This window comes from Bos grunniens, chromosome 7 (assembly GCF_055505025.1).
Source record: "Bos grunniens cultivar Pamir isolate PY7600 chromosome 7, Bosgru_T2T1.0, whole genome shotgun sequence".
Classification (NCBI taxonomy): Eukaryota; Metazoa; Chordata; class Mammalia; order Artiodactyla; family Bovidae; genus Bos; species Bos grunniens.
The window spans coordinates 34,910,251-34,934,306 of NC_141171.1; the positions used below are offsets into that span (position 1 = coordinate 34,910,251).

General features: G+C 35.5%; 1 protein-coding gene across 2 annotated transcripts in view; it reads left to right on the plus strand.

Annotated features, from left to right (window-relative positions):
* The window catches only part of DTWD2 (DTW motif tRNA-uridine aminocarboxypropyltransferase 2), a 78,387-nt gene that overhangs the window by 32,024 nt on the left and 22,307 nt on the right, over window positions 1–24,056 (plus strand). For both annotated transcript variants that reach the window (XM_086410753.1, XM_086410754.1), the window contains exons 2-4: window positions 1,765–1,855; window positions 6,637–6,731; window positions 10,198–10,390. In XM_086410753.1, the coding sequence (XP_086266879.1) occupies window positions 1,765–1,855; window positions 6,637–6,731; window positions 10,198–10,390 (379 nt within the window). The remainder of the gene's footprint in view (window positions 1–1,764; window positions 1,856–6,636; window positions 6,732–10,197; window positions 10,391–24,056) is intronic.

Sequence of the window (24,056 nt, forward strand, 5' to 3'; positions counted from 1 at the left end):
GCTTATGCAAACATCCTGATGGGAAAGACTCCAGAAACTTAAACTTTTAAAACTTGAATATATCTCATCCGCTGTCTCCTTCCATTGAATGGGAAATCCTTTCTAATTGTAGCCCTTGATTTGTTTGTCACTGAAAGTGACTGAAAATGAAGTTGCTCTTTGTAACCCTATGGACTATAGCCCGCCAGGCTCCTCCATCCATGGGATTTTCCAGGCAAGAATACCGGAGTGGGTTTCCATTTTCTTCTCCAAGGTATCTTTCTGACCCAGGGATCGAACTCTGGTCTCCCGCATTGCAGGCAGACTCTTTACCATCTGAGCCACCAGGGAATCCCTTGTTTGTCACTATATAGTCCCATAAGTCACTCCTCCTGTGTTTGCTTATGTTTACTCTTCTTGTGACCACTGAGAGACTCTCTGTTCCTAAAAATTTGCTCACATTCCTAAGAGGGAATCCTTGGTAGGACTGAGTAGTCACACTGAATCATTTCCGATGTCATTGGAAAACAAGTGTATTGATTTCCTTGCATTAATCATTCACTCTTGGTTCAGTAGTGAAAAGGGGAAGTGGGGTCACATTGTACAATATGTTTATGCCTCTGCCTAAAATATTATTTAGATAATTTCTTCAGCAGGAGCAAAGGTTTAACAGTTTCTTGCAAAGTGAGGTGGTAGATACAATCGAACCAATTTACTCACACTCTGTGTTTTATTAATATACGTATTTTTTACCTCAGGCTATAACTCAGCATAAGTAAATTGAGGAAACAGTGGGTAGCAATCAGTTTTCTAATAGTAAGTATGCTGTTGGGAATTCTCTTTAAAATATAGCATTCACTTGTATACTGTTACAATGCCACGTGACATCTGCCTGTAATAGTGATCTATAGTGAACATTTGTTTCCATCATATTGTATCTGGCTGCTTGATTAATTTCATGTTATAAACACATATTTAATACAGGATGTAATGATAAACTACCCATGTATATTCCTTCAGTACCTTTGGAAGGACACACAAGAAACTAATCACTGGTTGCCATTAGGGAAGAGAATGAACTAGACTGGAGAACTGAGATGGGACATGTACCCTTTTAATTCCATCCGAATTTTGTAATAAGTGCTACTAAAGTAAGTAAGGCACTAAGAAGTAAGGAAAATGAAAGCAACAGAGTAAACCATAACAGAAGGGAAAATAAATGGGTAAGATACATGCTCTGAGGATGTAATTCTAGCCAAATATTCTTTGGTGGCCCCTGTTTGGGTTTCTTCTCACAATTGGTAAGTTCTCCATGTTGACTGATGGCTAAGTTCGATTAGCACTGTCTTCTAGGTGGTGATTATATTCCAGTATTTTGTTATCACTTTGTTCCTTCCAACTTCAGATGATTCAGATTAGTTGCCAGGTTTCTGTTTGACATGAGATCTGTTCTTGATTTGGAATGCAAGTTAGTAGAAGTATTGCTTCATGAATAAAAAGACCATGGTTGTGACTTACGACTCTTCTTCCACTGAAGATAATTAAGGCAATATTTTTTGAGATATTTTGATCTACTATGAATGGTAAAAAATTTACCTGAGTCTTATTTTTCAAATTCTCATATTGAAAATATGTTTGATTAAATTCTTTCTTAATATCACTTTAAAAGAATTCAGCTTTAGCAAATCTATATTATTAAGTGCGATTGTGTTCAAATTTTATGTTATTGTTATATAATTTTATTTTAAACATACTACAGTTTTTCTTTTTTATTTTATCTTTTAGCCGGCCTCAGAAAGTATGTTTGTGTCCATTTCTACCAGCGCATCCTCTACACATCTCTACCTACTTGTATATAATTCAGCATCCAGCAGAGGTGAGTAAGGTGTTGTGAAATACACAATGTTAGATAAGATATTAGTACACAAGAGGATGCATGCAGGTGAACATACTCATCCCTTTCAGCTTTTCAGCATTTTTAAAAATAAATTGATATGCTTTATAGACAGATAAAATGTATTCATAAAATAGTGTTATTTCATAAAAACTGTGTTACTGAATGGTAGAGAGAAATTTAGAATTCCAATGATTTTATATGGAGGAAAAAAATGAGATTTTGTGAGTTGAGTCAAGAAATTATTGCTTTTTAAATTTTGATCTTAGCTTTTGTTCTTTGATGTCTTTCCTTGTTAAGGTAGAAGTTACTCTCAGCACTTTAGTGTTATAAAATGAATGTGTAAGTTTTTTACTTCTTTAAGTGAATAGAACAAATGTGTATATTTTACATGTATACATGAAAATAAAAATATATAAAATACATATATATGTTGTATATAAAAGATTTTCAGTTAATGGTTTCATATATTGGGGAGGATTATGTATGTGGTAGTGTGTATGTGTGTTAGTAACTCAAATGTAGTAATGGAGAGAGGAGGGAAGGAGAGTATAGATAATCAGAAATTGACATTAGTACCAAACTCTTTGATGTGTGATACAGGTACAGAAATGAGTTTTGTGTAAACTGAAGTCAAAACTCTTCCAGGCTTTGAAGGAGGAATAATGTTCTTCTTGTATTTCTGAAGTATTAATATACAGCACTTGAAGACTTTAACAAAGACATTAAAGGATATTAATCTGTCACTTCCCTTTTCCAAATGATAAAATAATTACTTTTATTGTGAATTGTTAAATGTTTCGTTTGCTGAGCAACCCTTTTTTTTTATTTCCCCCAGTGTTAACAGCATGCTTTTGTCAGGATTGTGACACTTTTATCACTAGCATTATATTACTGCATTTAAACTTACAACCTGGTGTAGCTCAAATTTACATAAAATGATAGCTTATTGGCCATAACAGTTTTGACTAAAGCTTGACTTTTGATGACAAGTGTTGTTTTCATTTTATAATACACATAGTAGGGGGCATTTTCATTGTTATTTGGTTCCAGACATAAGATGGATTTTAAACTGGAGGTTTTTCATTGATTTGTGGCAATTTTAATGTTTTCATATCTTATTCCTTATTTTCTTCATTCCTGCCTCCCCCCCACCTTCCTTTTCTTCTTCCTTCTTTCTATTCTTTACTTCCTTCCTTCTTTCATGGTTAATCCACAGTTTAGATGATCCATCCAGAATTGTATGTGCTGCAAATGTATTTCACTTATGTACAAGTCCATCTGTATTGCTTTTCTTTATCATCCAAGGAATTTTGCAATCTTAATCTAACTCAGTCATACTGGGCTGCCTTGTGCTTAATCTCAGCATACAGTTTTCAGTCACAAACAAGTCAGTTTGATGACTTTCCCTAAAAACTTATTGAAAACCAGTTGTGTAGGCTCTAGGAAGGGGCTTTGAGGAAGGAAGACTTGATGGAATGGATGAAATGGTGTTTATTATGGTGGAGCATTTCAAAGAGTATGGACCTGCATATAGAAAATTACTTAAGACTAGAAAGCAAAGCAGAGAAGGCAATGGCACCCCACTCCAGTACTCTTGTCTGGAAAATCCCATGGACGGAGGAGCCTGGTAGGCTGCAGTCCATGGGGTCGCTAAGAGTTGGACACGACTGAGCGACTTCACTTTCACGCTTTGGAGAAGGAAATGGCAACCCACTCCAGTGTTCTTGCCTGGAGAATCCCAGGGACGGGGGAGCCTTGTGGGCTGCCATCTATGTGGTTGCACAGAGTCGGACACAACTGAAGTGACTTAGCAGCAGCAGAAAGAGAAGAGTTACCTCAAAAATAACAAAAAAAACTTCACAGAAAAGAAATGTTATGTTAAATAGCTTGGCTTTTTGTGAACTATATATATATATATATATATACATATACATATATATATACATATAGCCATTAATGATCTAAATACTGTTTATTGATTTCACTAAAAGTACTAGAAGATGTAAGGGTAAGGAGTGATGTAAGAAAGCTAAATCTTCATTTATTATGAGAGGCTATAGTTATAGAATGAGTAAGGCTCAGGAGTTTAAATTCTTCACAGCTCTGTAAACTCTGTAACCCTGGGAAAGATAACCTCTCTGTGCCTCAGTTTTGTCATTAATGAAATGGATGTAATAAAAATATACTGTGTTACTGGTTTATGGGGAATGGTTCGGTGTTTAGTCACTCAGTCATATCTGACTCTTTGTGACCACATGGACTGCAGCCCGCCAGGCTCCACTGTCCATAGGGATTCTGCAGGCAAGAATACTGGAGTGGGAAGCCTTTCCCTTCTCCAGGGGATCTTCCCAACCCAGGGATCAGACCCAGGTCTCCTGCATTGCAGGCAGATTCTTTACCAGCTGAGCCACCAGGGAAGCCCAAGAATACTGGAGAGAGTAGCCTATCCCTTCTCCAGTGGATCTTCCTGACCCAGAAATCGAATCAGGGTCTCTTGCTTTGCAGGTGGATTCTTTACCAACTGAGGGTATGAGGGAATTATGAGGATAGAGGGAAGGTATGAGGTAAGAGTCTTATGGTGAATAGTAAATGAATAATACATAACATGCACTTAGAATTACATACATTAAGGTTACCTAATATGATGGTAATAATTGATAGTTTATATGTAATATCTAAAATTGATAAGAAATAGCAAGGCATGTATAGAAATATAGACATAAGTACTGGGAGAAATAGCTGGAAAAGTTAAAGCAGTTGCCTCTGGGAAGTAGTATTGGGGATTGTATCTGGGAACATTTTAATTCTTTTGGCACTGTTTGACTTTTATACATGTGTTACTTTGACAAAAGTTTGGGAGGTGGTTTAATTATGTATCAGAGTCTCAAAAGTGATGGGAAGGAGGGAAGAAAGCAGTGTGAGACACTGGAAACTGTCCTGAAACTGCCCTCTCACCTGCCTCCTGCTCGTCCCCTTCACCAGAGGAGCTGCTCCAAAGTGCTGTTTCCAGGCTTCTTCAAGCACCAGACTGCTGCATGTTTTTTTTTAATTAAAGTCCCAGCAAATTCTGACTCTCCTATTTCTTTTTGAATTTTTTATTAGGTAGATCAGTCTAACTACTCTCAGCATGTTTAAATTTACCTTTTATATATTTTAATTAATACTTCCTAGATTCAGAGGTTAAAGAAGTAAACACAGAATGTTCTGAGAGAGTAACTGTGTGTGTGTTTGTTGAATACCATTACTACAATACTTTTTGTTTCTGTGCAAAAATAAATAATGTAATTATAAATTTATTTTTAATTACTTTAATAAATTCATGTATAATTTTATTGTTTTATGTATTAATTTGCTAAATGATATTCCTAAAGGAAGGTGAGTAATATTTGATAATCCTTGAGGACATTGTCACTTTTTTACAGACACAAAAGTAGTCAAATTATTCACTGTGAGTATGTATATACACACAGGATTAAATAAATTGGTAAAGATAACATTGGAGTCTGTGTGCATGCCTGCTCAGTTGCTTTAGTCGTGTCTTACTCCTTTGCGATCCCATGGACTGTAGCCTGCTGGTCCATGGGATTCTCTAGGGCTCTGTCACTTATTTGATTAAGCATGACATTCCCAGTTGGGCCAGTGGAAAGAGCCAGGCAGTGACTGAGCACTATAGGCCAGAATAACCAAGATAAGCATGAGGCTAAGACAGAATAGCTAATCACCTAACTCTACTAGGCTTAAAAATGGAGTTCTTGTGACAACCAGAAAGGTGGTTTTTTTGTGTTGGAAGTTAGGACATTGAGAGAAAAAAACCACTGATTTATGGTGAACATTAACATGATAATAGTTAATGCAATTTACGGAAATTGTCACCAACGTTTTCCACATTAAAATTATATTTTATTTCTCTTTACATATTTTATTCTTTGGATGGAAGGTCATAAATGCAGCCCACACTCAAGTAGGAAGGAGAGAGGAAACATCACCTCCTGGAGTGGGGAGAGTTTATGTTTATTCCTCGGAATTCTTCTATGAGGAAGATTTGTCTCTTCTCTCCTATTTATTTAATATTTATTTATATCAGTCTGGACTCTATTTTATACTTTGGGTTATAATCCATATACTATGTTTATTATTTTATTGCTCAAGTTGTTCCATTGGGTGCTTTTAAGGTTGGCTTCTGTGTTTCTTTATTGTTCCCAAACAGTATGCCCAATTCTTTTGTTTTTTGAACACATGTTTGCTTTTGAGGCATCAATATCTAGATAATTAGCTTCAAGTTGACATACTACAAAATGTAGTAGTGAAAAAAAAAGTTTGTTTTTTCTTTAATTGAATCGAAAAGTTTAATTCAATTTAAACATGTTTACATTTTTTATAATCTTAACTATTATTTAGATTAATGTTATCTTTTTTGATCAGTAAACATGTAAACATACCCAAATAGAATAAAAATATACACTTATGTTTAGTACTGATAAGTTGGAAAAACTGTAGCTCTGTTTTATTAAATTGTGGTAACAACTTGTGAAAGTTGTATATAATGTTGTGAATCAAATGTTCATCAGAAAACTTTTAAAGTGGGGAATTTCCTGGCAGTCCAGTGGTTAGGACTTGGCACTTTCACTGCTGAGGGCCTGTGTTCAACAATCTCTGGGTAGGGAACTAAGATCTGGCATGCTGTGCAGTGTAAGAAAGAAAGTCTTAAAACTGTGTTTATCTAAGTAAAATCTGCATTTTAATTAATTTTTTAATTATAGGAAAACAAAGTGTTGCGGACAGTTCCTCTTCTGGCAGCATGTCTCCCCAAAGATAAATGTAAAATCAAGATTGGTCGTCGCTTCAGTGAGGAAAGGTAAATTAATTTTTAGGGCAATTTAATCAAATTCTTTTTCACTTTAAAAATGATTTTCTTCAGGTTATCTATCAGACCTAGAACATAGTACATTGGAGGTGGCTAAAAAATATAATTTCTGCCTTCTCCCTCAGGGCATGTATATTTACTGTTTTTTCATTTTTGTTAAGATGGTTTGTTTCAAGATGTTAGTACTTGTATTAGATTCCGTTCCTGTTTTTCTTTCTTTTTCTTTGAATTATATATGATATCCATTTATATAAAAACATATATTCCATTTCTAGTCCATTAAGACCTTCCTAAGGTACAGTGACAAGAACTGTATTTAGTATTCTAGTTATAAGCACATCATATTTTTAAAAAAATGATAGAATGCCTTCTCTTGTGTTGAAAATATTTTTTTGATGAGGTCCAGTATGTGTAGGAGTTTGTTAGTTGCTATCTTCACAGACAATTCTACAATACTCTTGGATCTTATTTAGTTCTGATTATAGAACCCATTAATATAGATATATATTATTTAAATTTTTCTACAAGTTGTTTCTTACCTTTGAAGCATATTTGTTGCTTTTCTGCCTATTCACAGTTTTCACAATTACTTTGATCCTATCTATGCTAAATATCTGAGGTTATTGATGTTTCTCCCGGCAATCTTGATTCTAGCTTGTGCTTCTTCCAGCCCTCTGTTTCTCATGATGTACTCTGCATAGAAGTTACATAAGCAGGGTGACAATATACAGCCTTGACGTACTCCTTTTCCTATTTGGAACCAGTCTGTTGTTCCATGTCCAGTTCTAACTGTTGCTTCCTGACCTGCATATAGGTTTCTCAAGAGGCAGGTCAAGTGGTCTGGTATTCCCATCTCTTGAAGAATTTTCCACAGTTTATTGTGATCCACACAGTCAAAGGCTTTGGCATAGTCAATAAAGCAGAAATAGATGTTTTTCTGGAACTCTCTTGCCTTTTTGATGATTCAGTGGTTGTTGGCAATTTGATCTCTGGTTCCTCTGCCTTTTCTAAAACCAGCTTGAACATCTGGAAGTTCACAGTTCACGTATTGCTGAAGCCTGGCTTGGAGAATTTTGAGCATTACTTTACTGGCATGTGCAATGAGTGCAATTGTGTGGTAGTTTGAGCATTCTTTGGCATTGCCTTTCTTTGGGATTGGAATGAAAACTGACCTTTTCCAGTCCTGTGGCCATTGCTGAGTTTTCCAAATTTGCTGGCATATTGAGTGTAGCACCTTCACAGCATCATCTTTCAGGGTTTGAAATAGCTCAACTGGAATTCCATCACCTCCACTAGCTTTGTTGGTAGTGATGCTTTCTAAGGCCCACTTGACTTCATATTCCAGGATGTCTGACTCTAGGTGAGTGATCACACCATCGTGGTTATTTGGGTTGTGAAGATATTTTTGTACAGTTCTTCTGTGTATTCTTGCCACCTCTGCTTAATATCTTCTGCTTCTATTAGGTCCATACCATTTCTGTCCTTTATCGAGCCCATCTCTGCATGAAATGTTCCTTTGGTATCTCTAATCCATAACCTCAGAAATGCAGATGACACCACCCTTATGGCAGAAAGTGAAGAGGAACTAAAAAGCCTCTTGATGAAAGTGAAAGAGGAGAATGAAAAAGTTGGCTTAAAGCCCAACATTCAGAAAACTAAGATCATGGCATCTGGTCCCATCACTTCATGGCAAATAGATGGGGAAACAGCAGAAACAATGTCAGACTTTATTTTTTTGGGCTCCAAAATCTCTGCAGATTGTGATTGCAGCCATGAAATTAAAAGATGCTTACTCCTTGGAAGTAAAGTTATGACCAACCTAGACAGCATATTAAAATGGAGAGGTATTTCTTTGCCAACACAGGTCCGTCTAGTCAAGGCTATGGTTTTTCCAGTGGTCATGTGTGAATGTGAGAGTTGGACTGTGAAGAAAGCAAAGTGCCGAAGAACTGATGATGGACAGGGAGGCCTGGCGTGCTGCAATTCATGGGGTTGCCAAGAGTCGGACACGACTGAGCGACTGAACTGAACTGAACTGATACTATATATATTTTTAGATGAAAAATTTAATTTCTCTTGAAAATATGGAGATTTCTTTTTCAGTTCACCTATGAAAATGCTAAGATTAGTGCCAGCACCAAGCCTAAGGAATTTACCAAACGTTTTTCTTCCTTTATTAATTTAGCTTTGTGTTATGAAAATAACATCATATTAGAAGTTCATAAAATAACTTTTTTCCTTTTTCTGAAATTATTGTTTAGGCATTCTTTATATATATATATATATTTGCAGTTTGCATTGCCTTGCCCTGCAGAAGTGAGCTTTGGTCTGGGCTTGGTGCTGCTGTTTGAATTTTGCCGTTTTTTTGGGAATGGAAGCATGATCCAGAGCTCTTCCCCCGGGAGCAACCAAATAATTTACACTGTGACACTTCTTTCACACACAGAGGCTCTTTATAATGATAGTTTCTTTATAATTCTTGGATAGATGTGGATATATAATCTGCCAACTTGGACCTTGTTTTTTTACTGCAAAAGTGGTGAATATCTTGGTGGTAGAAGTGGAAACCATCTGGGTCATCCCTAACAGTTGGCTCTCTAACCCTTCCACAAATGTGCTTGGGCATGAGAAACTTGATACTCTTCTAAATAGTCGAGCTCATTTTGAGCCTATGTTATTAAGTTCAGTTTTTTTGATGGTGCCTAATATAGTGCTTATCCAGTAAATTATTATCCACTCTTGTATTTTAAACTAAAGCTGATTAAGAATATTGTTTTAATATTTAGTCTAGTAATTAAATGATTGATTTAGTTTTCTGTTATGGAGTTTGTGATATTACCATGGGGGGATAAGAGGCATATTACTTTTGGTATCATTTGTAAATAGAATTTAAATGTACTATTATCAGTTTTTAGCCACTAGTATATAAGAAAAGAGTTGGGCTTTGTATATTAGCCCTGTATACTATGATTTTCTAAGTTTATTTGTTAGTCATAGAAATTGTTTTGTAGATCCCCTAGAACAGTAGCATTTTCTGTCATTTATATGTCCTCCTTTCTGTTGCTTATGGCTTTTATTTCTTTTTCTTGCCTTATTGCATTAACTGGGACTTTCAGTATGTACATCGTGTATTATGAGTGGCAAAAGCCTGTATCTTTACCCTGATCCTAATCTCAAGGGACATTGTTAAAACTGATATTAACTGTATATTTTTGTAGATGCCATTTATTAGTTCAGAGATGATACCATATATTATCTTTAATTGATTCTTTAACTTGTCTCTTTCCCCCTGAAGTTTGTTTCATTGCTTGCAGACAGGCTGTCTTATTCATTATTATATCTCTTGTGCTAAAATGCTTTAACATGCATTTTTGAGAGAAGTTCAATAAGAATAATAAAGCTTCTGTCCTCCTCACAGACTAATAAATAATAAAGACTTTTTATTTTAAACTTTTAGAGATCCTGAACTTTCAACTATTTGTCGGAAGTCTGATACATTAATATTATATCCAGGGGCTGAAGCTGCTAATTTGGAAGAATTTATATTAGATTCTCCTGTTTATCCTTCCACAATAATCATCATCGATGGCACGTGGAGCCAGGCCAAGGACATTTTCTACAAGAATTCCTTGTTCCGACTGCCTAAACAGGTACACTAGTATTCTGACCTAGGGAAAATACAAATGTATAGTTCTACGTGTAGTATGTATTTTCTGAGAGAACACACGTATGTTGTTATATATGAATTTGATGGTATTTATATATAAGCATGTCTATACATAGATATGAATATGCTCTTGTGTATGTTTTACATATATGTAGAAAATTTCAGATTTGTCCTTATTTCTTAATTCCTACCATCAAATCTCACCATTATTTAGTTATTTAGATATATTAAAAGTCTCTGAAACATTTAATCAGGATAGTCTAAGGATTATTTATTTTATGTGTATTAATGTTTTTCTTAAGAAATATTATGTTTAAATATTTTGGGGATACTAAATTGCTTTTTTCTATTGGAAATGACTGAGTTTTTATGACGGGCTTTTTTGGTCATTCATGATTATAATCATAAAATCATTATAATCATATAACGAAATCAAAGTTTAGTTTGTTGATGTAATTGATGATAAATTTCCTAACTGTTGAATTGTTCTTGTGTTACTAGAATGAACACTTACAGTATTCTTTTGATATATTGCCAAAGTTTATATTTTAGTTAATGGCATTAAATTATAATTTACATATTTTTTGTACTTTTATTACAATATTTGAGAACTAATATAATGTTCACTTCACCAAATAGAAATTTTAGTATTTTTCTATGGCTTAGAGTAGTTTAAATAATAGTTTTGCTCCTTAAAATTTACATGGAACTCAATGGTAAAACCACCTGATCCTGGTCACTTTAAAATAACTTGAAAATACTTCTTTCAAAGTCTTTTATCAAAATTATTTAAGCTTTCTACTTCTATTTGATTTGGTTTTTAATAGCTTATCTTTTTAAGGGAACTGTTCCTTTCTCTTGGGTTAACAAATTGGTCGTCTGTACCTATATATTCTTAAGTACTTACTTGAATTTCTTCTCAATGTTTACTTTTTTTTAATCTCTGTCTCTCTCACACACTCACACTTTTTCCCATGAACAGACTCAAAAAGGGTTTCCCTATTTATTGAGCTTTCAGAAGTGTTAACCTTTAGATTATTTTAATGACTATTAAAAGTTATTCTTTCTTCATTAATTTGAGCTTTTTCCTTGATCCGTTTATTTCACGTTTTCAGATTTTTTCTTTTTGAGTTTGTAAAATTTGTGTTTACTAGTGCTATGTTTCTTTACCAAGATTAGTCAGTTTCTTCTTTAATAATAAAGGAAGACTGTAATATTTCTTCTTAGTGTAATTGTCATTGTTTTCTGTGGCTTTGGATTGATGTGCTTTTTGTATCTATAGCATTGAAATAATTTGTTATCTGTTTTGATTTCATTCTGTTCATGAACTACAAAGAGTTCTTAATTCTCAAGTGTTCTAACATTTTTTGTCAGTATTTTATTTCTTATTTTGTTGGATTATGATAACATTGCCAACAATATTTTGAATAATTTTATGATATTTATGAGGGAAAGTGCATGGAAAATTTTTATGCATGTTTTATGAGTAAAAAAAATTTATGTTCTTTATTTACCAATGAAAGTGTTTACATCTTTATAAAGTTTGTTATTTGCAGTTTTTCTTTAAGCTTTTATTTTTGGCATACTTAGGTTATTTTATATTGAAACAGGTATATGAAAAACATGTTTGTATATTTTTAATGAAATTATTCGTATATTTTCAATAGTTTTTACATACTTTTCTATGCTCTTTTTAGGTTTATACAAGCCATGCACTTAGTGAAAAATAGCTGTGAAGCCCTGATTCTGAGATTTTTGATCTCAAATTCTTTATAGTTTTCATTCCTTTTAACTAAAATGTGGGCATGGTTTTTAGATGAAACTCAGTTAACATGTTGAGTGCTTTGAATGGGCCAGTACTATTTCCAAGTACTTTACGTATATTAATCTGTTTAATCTTTCCCCAGATTCCATGATGTAAATATTGTTAATTGTACTAGTTAACTTCACTCTAGATCATATAACTACTTCATAACAGAACTGTGATTTGAATCCATCTAGTTTAGAGCCACAGCTTATGGTCTTAAAGTACTGTACCACTTCTGAAATGGAAAACTTTCATCTGGAATATTTATATATTTTTATATATATATATATATATATATATATATATATATATATATATGATGGCTTCTGTAGGTTTATTTAAGTTCTGAAGTAGTTCCTGTGTTCACAAGGAACTTCCATGTGTTCACATGGAAGGCATAAATACTGTTAGAATGTGGCACATTTCAGGTAAAATTTTATGTTTACATTCCCTTTTTCAGGGGATCTTCCCAACTCAGGGATCAAACCTAAGTCTCTGGCATTGCAGGCAGATTCTTTACTGTTCAGCCACCAGGGAAGTGTGTGTTTGTATTACATTTAGATATTTCTTAGTATAAAGAAAAAAGTTTGATGAAAGTGTTACATTTGTGAAACATTTGTGCAAATATTTGATTTTTTTTTTTCTTTTTTGCATGGTTATATCATGTCTGCAACTCTAAGCTTTCATTTTGTGGTAACTACATGACTACCACAGAAATGAAGTAGATAGTCACATTAAAAAAATTAAAAGCCATTTTAAAAATGAAAATAAACCAAAACTGTTTTTCTCTTTTAAATTTAGTAGCAGATAAGGAAATAGGTAAATTAATTTTCCTAGTCCTACTACGCCATACTTTTCTATCATCTTTTTCTCTTCTTGTTTTTCCAAACTAGAAGCAAATGTAGGTAGATTATATATTAAACCTTTAAATGGGTATCTCACAACCAGAACATAGGAGAAAATGGCTAAAAGAAACATCAGATAGGTTTAACATGGGGGAAAATATCACCATAAACTAAAGTGAAAAGGCAAATGGCTCTTGAGTATGAATCAGCAAAAGGCTTCATAAACTTGGAGTTCTTAGAAATTAATAAGGTAAAGGCAGAAATCTCAAAAATGGGTCATCAATATAAAACCAAAGTTCACAAAATAGAATGTAATTTTAATGCCATCATCACTTACTCTAATAATCATATGATAGACAAGATACAAAGTTGTGAACTTTGATGCTGAAATAACTTCAAACTTAAAGAAAAATTTCACAAATAGTACAAAGTTCCCTCAAGTACCCTCAGCTGTTAACTTTATGCCATATATCACTCTGTCTCTATATAATTATGTTTTTCTAAACCTTTTGAGAGTAAGGAATAGATATTCCAGTTTTACTTTTTGGAATTGAAATTTTGCTAGCTCTAGACCAGAAAGATGATTTTTTCCTAAATATTTTTGCTGGAAATAAAAATAATAATTTAAAACATGATATAATTTATAAAAACTCATTTTATGTATCTTGAGAAGTTTCATCTTAATGTATTTTGGAAATATGAATCATTGTAAAAACAATAGTATGCATTGCTTTTTAGAGTATCATAGTATTCAGCCCCAATATATGAGTATGACTTAGAAAAGATACATTTCTAGACGTTGTTGCAAAAAGATCCAATGAAATTGTATATTTACTCTTTTTAAAACATATAAATATATTTTGTACATAAATTATATATGGTATATATACAGTATATAAGTATATACTTTGTATATGTTCAGTTCAGTCACTCAGTTGTGTCCGACTCTTTGCGACCCCATGAACAGCAGCATGCCAGGCCTCCCTGTCCATCACCAACTCCCGGAGTCCACCCAAACCCATGTCCATTGTGTCGGTGATGCCATCCAGCCATCTCATCCTCTGTCGTCCTTTTCTCCTCCTGCCCTCAATCTTTCCCAGCATCAGGGTCTTTTCAAATGAGTCAGCTCTTTGCATCAGGTGGCCAAAGTATTGGAGTTTCACCTTCAACATCAGTCCTTCCAGTGAACACCCAGGACTGATCTCCTTTAGGATAGACTGGTTGGATGTCCTTGCAGTCCAAGGGACTCTCAAGAGTCTTCTCCAATACCACCATTCAAAAGCATCAATTCTTCTGCGCTCAGCTTTCTTTCTAGTCCAACTCTCACATCCATACATGACCACTGGAAAAACCATAGCCTTGACTTAGACCTTTGTTGACAAAGTGATGTCTCTGCTTTTTAATATGCTGTCTAGGTTGGTCATAACTTTCCTTCCAAGGAGTATGTGTCTTTTAATTTCATGGCTGTAATCACCATCTGCAGTGATTTTGGAGCCCAGAAAAATAAAGTCAGCCACTGTTTCCACTGTTTCCCTATCTGTTTGCCATGAAGTGATGTATGTATATAGACATGAATATATACAAACAGAAATAGGTGATATGAATTGAAAAGTGGATTGATTTTTAAATGTTACTATACACATATCCTCAGACACATATATAGTTATAAAATGATATTGGTAATTATAATGATTATATAGTAAGGTCTGAACTGTCTTCTGTAACATTAAAAAATTCACTTGTTTTTAGTATTTCTCCCATTTCTTAAAAACATTTCCTGTATATGTGATGATTTTTACTTAATTATTAACTTTATTCCTCAGCTTTTCTGAAAGAAAATTTATTTTATTATATAGTGGACTTTCCTAGGGGCCTTGCTTTAATATATGATACAAGTAAATTGTATGTAACGTGTCTTTCTCATGGATGACAGAAATCCAACTCAAGCTAAACAAAAGAAAGTATATAAGTCATGTTACTGGGAAACTCCGAATAGATGGGAATGGGTTCTGACTTAGCTGAATCTGGTGCTGAAGCATCTTTCGAGAGTTTGCTTCCCTTTGTGTTCTGATTTTTCTCTTGTTATGAATGAGCTTCCTCCCTGCCACTGGAAGATGTGTGTGGGAAGTGGTCTCCCCTGGTTTTATTTATTATAATAGAAAGATAAATTATCTTTCCCAGAGTAGAATCCTGAGTTGTTCTTTCATTGGAGTTGTTGTGGATGGTGGTACCATTATTGACAGAAGTACCACAGGAATTAGGAATAAATTCCTTAGGGAACTTGGGGTGTTGCTATCAGCAGGATGATTTGAAATCATGAATGGGCAGAACAAAAGCCCTTAAGATAACTACAGTCTACTATACAGCAGTTGTTTACTTGTAAAAGCATGCTTATTTATACATTTCTTGGTTCATTCAAAGCTACTGCTCTATATAAATAGTTTAATAATTCTTTCTTACAGTCTAGTTCACCAAGTGAAAAGTAAAAATGAAAAAGGAAAACGTATATCATCTCTTGTCAGTAAGAGATGTAGTTTAAAATAATCTCTGAATAATGTAGTTAAAGGTAATTAGGTTTTATTTCTAAATGTAATTTATTTGTCATTTCTTTTACCACCACCTCAGTATACATACACCTACATACCTGCTTTTTGCATCAGTTTGTCTTAGCTATTCGGAGAAGGCAATGGCACCCCACTCCAGCACTCTTGCCTGGAAAATCCCATGGAGGGAGGAGCCTGGTAGGCTGCAGTCCATGGGGTTGCTAAGAGTCGGACACGACTGGGCGACTTCACTTTCCCTTTTCACTTTCATGCATTGGAGAAGGAAATGGCAACCCACTCCAGTGTTCTTGCCTGGAGAATCCCAGGGACGGGGGAGCCTGGTGGGCTGCTGTCTATGGGGTCGCACAGAGTCGGACACAACTGAAGCAACTTAGCAGCAGCAGCAGCAGATATAGGAAGATGTGATAAAAGGGAATATTCTCCTGGACCATAACTAGAGGGCAGGTGTCCAGAGATCTTTGACTATTAAGGCCTAGTCCAGTAATAGCACATTGAGTGACCTATCAGCAAAATCTTCTCCAGACCTAGGAATGAGCTTTCTTAGCATCATGGGACAAAATGGTCATGAAAAGCCTCCCAAACTATGGTAGGGTTTATGACCTTGAGGGGCATCCTCTCAGTGACAAATTGGTGCTTGCCAAGGGCATTTGCTGTCTCTCTCTGTGGGGACTGAATCCTGTTTTACTGCAGCTGTTGACCTTCAATGCGCCCTGAGGGGAGTTCAGGGTGGATAACAGGAATGGCAGGAAAACTGGTGAGACAGGTCTTTAGGTAGTTAGATATTTTCAGGAACTGATTTTATGAGCCCAATCCTTGCATCTCTTCATATCTAGAAAAGCACTAGATCCCTACATGGTGACATCAGCTCCTTGTGACTAGCAGAAAATCTTCTGTAAGATAAATGTCTCATGACTGAAGCGACTTAACAGCAGCAGCAGCAGTCTTAGCTATTATTCTTAGTTTAGTTGATCTGCTTAGTTTCTGTAGTAGTATACATTTTTTGCTTTAAATACAAGAAAGAAAAAAATGACAAGAAAACAGAAATAAGAATTAACATCCAAAGTATTGGTCTTTTCCCAAATACACAGATGGACTTCATACTTGCCTAATAGTGGAATGAAAGAATTGTAAATCAGACACTAACTTGCTGTGGTCAGTTGTGTCTGATTCTTTTGTGACCCCGGGGACTGTAGCGTGCCAGGTTCCTCTGCCTTGGGATTTTACAGACAAGAATACTGTAGTAGGTCGATATTTCCTCCTTCAGGGGCTCTTCCTGACCCAGAGATTGATCCTGTGTCTCCTGCATCTACTGTGTTTGCAGGCAGATTCTTTACCACTGAGCCACCTGGGGAGCCCAATGCAGACATTAACTTGGCCTCCCTTTAATCTGAATTTCTAATATATCCAGGCCATTTGGCAATGAATGAATATCTCTCCCCTCAGAAGAATTTTACACAGGAGACTCTTGACATTTGCTAGGAATAAATCTAAGGTGAACATGGAAATGTTTGTAGAGGCTTCTGGCTTTCTTCATAAACTTATTTTCAGGGAGTGTTTGCATATTCTTGCTTTATTGCCTTTAAAACTTTCACTAAAGCTTGATTTCTCACTTGATAGTCAGAGCACTGTTGGGAGGACTCACTGGCTAAGACATTTTCGTAAAAACTTTGTCTTGTGTATATATAGAGCTATTGCTGCTGCTGCTGCTGCTAAGTCGCTTCAGTCATGTCCGACTCTTAGCGACCCCACGGACTGCAGCCTACCAGCCTCCTCCGTCCATGGGATTTTCCAGGCAAGAGTAATGGAGTGAGGTGCCATTGCCTTCTCTGATGTTACATCTAATTTGTTGCCTAATTAAAATTCATTGTTATCCTTAAAATGTTTTTTATTGAGGTGTAATTGACATGTTTGTTATATTAGTTTCAGGTGTATAGCATAATGATTCAATATTTGTATATATTGCAAAGAGCTGTCCACAGTAAGTCTAGTTAATATCTATTCCTCTACACAGGTACAGAATTTTTTTCTTGTGATTAGAATTCTTAAGATCTACTCTCTTAGCAACTTTATTTTATTTATTTTTTACTTTACAATATTGTACTGGTTTTGCCATACATTGACATGAATCCACCATGGGTGAACATGTTCCCCCACATGGGGGAACATCCTGAACCCCCCTCCCACCTCCTTCCCCATCTCATCCCTCTGGATCATCCCAGTACACCATCCCCAAGCATCCTGTATCCTGCATTGAACCCGACTGCCCATTCGTTTCACATATGATAATATATATGTTTCTATGCCATTCTGCCAAATCATCCCACCCTCACCCTCTCCCACAGAGTCCAAAAGACTGTTCTATACATCTGTGTCTCTTTTGCTATCTCGCATACAGGGTTATTGTTACTATCTAAATTCCATATATATGCGTTAGTATACTGTATTGGTGTTTTCCTTCTGGCTTACTTCATTCTGTATATCAGGCTCCAGTTTCATCCACCTTATTAGAACTGATTCAAATTGTATTCTTTTTAATGGCTGAGTAATATTCCATTGTGTATATGTACCACAGCTTTCTTATCCATTCATCTGCTGATGGACATCTAGGTTGCTTCCATGTCCTGGCTATTATAAACAGTGCTGTGATGAACATTGGGATACACGTGTCTCTTTCAATTCTGGTTTCCTCAGTGTGTATGCCCAGCAGTGGCATTGCTGGGTCGTATGGCAGTTCTATTTCCAGTTTTTTAAGGAATCTCCACACTATTCTCCATAGTGGCTGTACTAGTTTGCATTCCCACCAACAGTGTAAGAGGGTTCCCTTTTCTCCACACCCTTTCCAGCATTTATTGCTTGTAGACTTTTGGATCGCAGCCATTCTGACTGGCGTGAACTGGTACCTCATAGTGGTTTTGATTTGCATTTCTCTGATAATGAGTGATGTTGAGCATCTTTTCATGTGTTTGTTAGCCATCTGCATGTCTTCTTTGGAGAAATGTCTGTTTAGTTCTTTGGTCCACTTTTTAATTTGGTTGTTTATTTTTCTGAAATTGAGCTGCATGAGCTGCTTGTATATTTTTGAGATTAATTATTTGTCCGTTGCTTCGTTTGCTGTTATTTTCTCCCATTCTGAAGGCCAGCTTTTCATCTTGCTTATAGTTTCCTTTGGTGTGCAGAAGCTTTTAATTCTAATTAGGTCCCATTTGTTTATTTTTGCTTTTATTTCCATTGTTCTGGGAGGTGGGTCATAGAGGACCCTGCTGTGATTTATGTCAGAGAGTATTTTGCCTATGTTTTCCTCTAGGAGTTTTATAGTTTCTGATCTTACATTTAGATCTTTAATCCATTTTGAGTTTATTTTTGTGTATGGTCTTAGAAAGTGTTCTAGTTTCATTCTTCTGCAAGTGGTTGACCAGTTTTCCCAGCACCACTTGTTAAAGAGATTTTTTTCTCCATTGTATATTCTTGCTTCTTTTGTCAAAGATGAGGTGTCCATGGGTGTGTGGATTTATGTCTGGGCTTTCTATTTTGTTCCTTTGATCTATATTTCTGTCTTTGTGCCAGTACCATACTGTCTTGATGACTGTAGCTTTGTAGTATAGTCTGAAGTCAGGCAGGTTGATTCCTCCAGTTCCATTCTTCTTTCTTAATATTGCTTTGGCTATTTGAGGTTTTTTGTATTTCCATACAAATTGCGGATAATAATAATATACTATATACATTTTAAAAAACACTTTCTTCCTATGCCTTCATTTGGCATATGAATTAAGGAAGGTAATTCATGTAATTAAGGCTAAAAACTTGTGAAATTGGGATTTTGCATTTTATGACTTGCTGTAATTTATATCCTAAGGATTACATTCTACGTAAAAAGTGAGGTCCACCAGTTTTCAAAGACACATAGAAATTTAAAATAATTAATTCAAAATCTAACAACTTTAGAGTTTATAAAATATGAATTACTGAAGAGTAGATACAAGGCTGTCTTCTTAGAAATTTATAGTACCTTGTTTAATGGAATATGTGGCACAGGCCCCATGGCATATATCATCCCAGACTCTTGACATCAGACTGCCTGGCTTTATACTTGGCTTCACAACTTACTTACCATTTCACATGACAGGTTACCTCTGCTCTTAGAGTCTTCATTTGGAAAATAGAAATAATAATATCATTTACATAATATATTGTTGTGACATTCAAATGAGATAACACACACAAAGCATTTAGCATAGCTCCTGGCTTATAGTGTGTACCTACTAAGTATTATTTACTGATAATACGTATAATGTCATTGGATAACTAGGGCTTGCCCAAATAATTTACTTTTTTCATAGTTAATAACTTTGCTTCAGATTACCAGATAGTAATAAAATGTAGAATATATTTCTGAAGCTAGAGGATCTTGAGTTTCAATAGACAACTGAGTTAAGTTCTTAATTCTTTCTGGAAAAATTGTGTTTTTTAAGGGATACATTTTAGTCTTAGCAATGATTTAATCACTTTCTTGCATCACAGTAATTAAATAATTGTTAAAAAGAATATAATTATAATTCATGTTTAGGACTTTAATTTTTTACAAAAGTAATATATTCACATGGCTGAAACTTTAAAAGATATGAAAGAGTTTAGAGTAAAAAGTCTTCCTCCTGCCTCTCTACCCCATATACCCTTTTACCATTCTCAGAGGTAACCAATATATCAAGTTCTTGTGTATTTTTCCAGATTATTTTATTTATATACAACTAAATCCCCCCTTTCCTCAATATGTGGTAGATACCTGCTGCTCTGATCCTTGCTTTTTTCATTTAACAAGTTATTTTAGGACTTACTTGTATCTATAGGTAAATAGCTTCTGTATTTATTTTAACTGCCTCACTTCTTAGGTATGGATGTATGTAATTTATTAACAATGTTAAATTATGCTTTCTTTGTCATTTGTTTTTCCTATTCATTTTTTTCCTTAATTTTCTGGCAATAGCTTTGCATGGGTGCTGTGCTAGTTTCTGTTCTTTCCTTTTTTTGCTTACTCATTTTTATTTGAGGCGTGTTAATGCAGGGAGGTAACTGTCAGAAAAGGGCCATAGCCCTGGGAGGAATTTTCTTTATTATCTTAGGTGTGCTCAAGATTTCAGCCAAAGCACTATCTATAAAAGAACAGATGATTGTCTTGTACTTTCCTCAGAATAAAAGCTTCTGCTTTTCAAAAGTCACTGTTAAGAGAATGAAAAGAAAAACCACAGACTGAGAGAAAATATTTGCAAAGAATAGGTTGGAAAAAAGAGCTGTATTCATAATATGTAAAGAACTTTTAGTATTCAGTAATAAGAGAACAAACATCTCAGGATTGGCTAAAGTTTTAAATACTTCTACCAGAAGAAAGTGGAAGTGAAAGTCCCTCAGTCCTGTTTGACTTTTTATGACCCCATGGACTATAGTTCCCCAGGCTCCTCTGTCTGTGGAATTCACCACAGCAGAATACTGGAGGGATAGCCATTCTGGGAGCTATGAGGGAAGCCTTCCTCAGTGATCAATGCAAAGAAATAGAGGAAAACAATAAAATGGGAAAGAGTAGAGATCTCTTCAAGAAAACTAGAGATACCAAGGAAACATTTCATGCAAAGATGGGTGCAATAAAAGACAGATGGTATGGACCTAACAGAAGCAGAAGATATTAAGAAGAGGTGGCAACAAAGATAGAAATATAGATCACTGGAACAAAATAGAAAGCCCAGAGATAAATCCACACACCCATGGACACCTCATCTTTGACAAAAGAAGCAAGAATATACAATGGAGAAAAGACAATATCTTTAACAAATGGTGCTGGGAAAACTGGTCAACCACTTGCAGAAGAATGAAACTAGAACACTTTCTAAGACCATACACAAAAATAAACTCAAAATGGATTAAAGATCTAAATGTAAGACCAGAAACTATAAAACTCCTAGAGGAAAACATAGGCAAAACACTCTCTGACATAAATCACAGCAGGGTCCTCTATGACCCACCTCCCAGAATAATGGAAATAAAAGCAAAAATAAACAAACGGGACCTAATTAGAATTAAAAGCTTCTGCACACCAAAGGAAACTATAAGCAAGATGAAAAGCCGGCCTTCAGAATGGGAGAAAATAATAGCAAACGAAGCAACAGACAAAGAATTAATCTCAAAAATATACAAGCAGCTCATGCAGCTCAATTCCAGAAAAACAAACAACCAAATTAAAAAGTGGACCAAAGAACTAAACAGACATTTCTCCAAAGAAGACGTACAGGTGGCTAACAAACACATGAAAAGATGGTCAATATCACTCATCAGATCAGATCAGATCAGATCAGTCACTCAGTTGTGTCCGACTCTTTGCGACCCCATGAATCGCAGCACGCCAGGCCTCCCTGTCCATCACCAACTCCTGGAGTTCACCCAGACTCACGTCCATCGAGTCAGTGATGCCATCCAGCCATCTCATCCTCTGTCGTCCCCTTCTCCTCCTGCCCCCAATCCCTCCCAGCATCAGAGTCTTTTCTAATGAGTCAACTCTTTGCGTGAGGTGGCCAAAGTACTGGAGTTTCAGCTTTAGCATCATTCCCTCCAAAGAAATCCCAGGGCTGATCTCCTTCAGAATGGACTGGTTGGATCTCCTTGCAGTCCAAGGGACTCTCAAGAGTCTTCTCCAACACCACAGTTCAAAAGCATCAATTCTTCGGCGCTCAGGCTTCTTCACAGTCCAACTCTCACATCCATACATGACCACAGGAAAAACCATAGCCTTGACTAGACGAACCTTTGTTGGCAAAGTAATGTCTCTGCTTTTGAATATGCTATCTAGGTTGGTCATAACTTTCCTTCCAAGGAGTAACTGCACTCATTATCAGAGAAATGCAAATCAAAACCACAATGAGGTACCATTTCACACCAGTCAGAATGGCTGTGATCCAAAAGTCTACAAGCAATAAATGATGGAGAGGGTGTAGAGAAAACCCTCTTACACTGTTGGTGGGAATGTAAACTAGTATAGCCACTATGGAGAACAGTGTGAGATTCCTTAAAAAACAAAACAGAACTGCCGTATGACCCAGCAATCCCACCGCTGGGGATACGCACCAAGGAAACCAGAATTGAAAGAGACACGTGTGCTCCAGTGTTCACTGAAGCACTGTTTACAATAGCTAGGATATGGAAGCAACCTGGATGTCCATCAGCAGATGAATGGATAAGAAAGCCGTGGTACATATACACAATGGAATATTATTCAGCTATTCAAAAGAACACATTTGAATAAGTTCTAATAAGGTGGATGAAACTGGAGCCTGTTATACAGAGTGAAGTAAGTCAGAAAGAAAAATACCAATACTGGGTATTAATACATATATATGACATTTAGAAAGATGGTAACAACAGCTCTATATGCAAGACAGCAAAAGAGACACAGTTATAAAGAACAGACTTTTGGACTTTGTGGGAGAAAGCGAGGGTGGGATGATTTAAGAGAATAGCATTGAAACATGTATATTGCCATATATGAAATAGATGACCAGTCTAAGTTCTATGCATGAAACAGGGCACTCAAAGCCAGTGCACTGGGACAACCCAGAGGGATGGGACAGGGGGAGGTGGGAGGGGGGTTCAGGGTCAGGGGGACACATGTACACCCATGGCTGATTCATGTGAATGTATGGTGAGAACCACCACAATATTGTAAAGTAGTTAGCCTCTAATTAAAATAAATAAATTAAAAAATATTTTTTTTAAAGAATAATACTTCGTAGGTCCACATTGTTGTAAGTAGCAGAATTCTTTTTTATGGCTGAGTAATATTATATTTGTGTGTGTGTGTGTATCCATCTATCTATCTGGCTATAGCATCTTTATCCATTCATATGTTGTTGGATACTGGTTACTTAGGTTGTTTACATATCTTTGCTATTGTGAATAATGCTGCTGTGAATATTGAGGTGCAGTGCATGTATCTTTTCAAATTAGTATTTTTATCTTCTTTGAATATATATACTCAGGAGTGGAATTGCTGGATCGTATGATAGTTCTGTTTTTTAGTTTATTGAGGATTTTCCATACTGTTTTGCACAGTGACGGCACCAATTTACATTCTCACTGACAGTGCACAAGTGTTTCCTTTTCTTCCCATCCTGGCCAACATTTGTTATTTGTAGACTTTTTAATGATAGCCATCCTGACAAGTGTGAGGTGAAATGTCATTGTGGTTTTTATTTTCATTTCTCTAATAATTAGCAGTGTTGAACATCTTTTCATGTACCTGTTAGCCATCTGTATGTCTTGTTTAGAAAACCATCCATTCAGTGCTTCTACCCACTTTTTGACTGGGTTATCTTTTGATAATTAATTCTTTGTCAGTAACTTGTTCTTCTCTGTTATTCAATGAAGTTCTCTTCTGGTTCTTTCTTTTGCTTC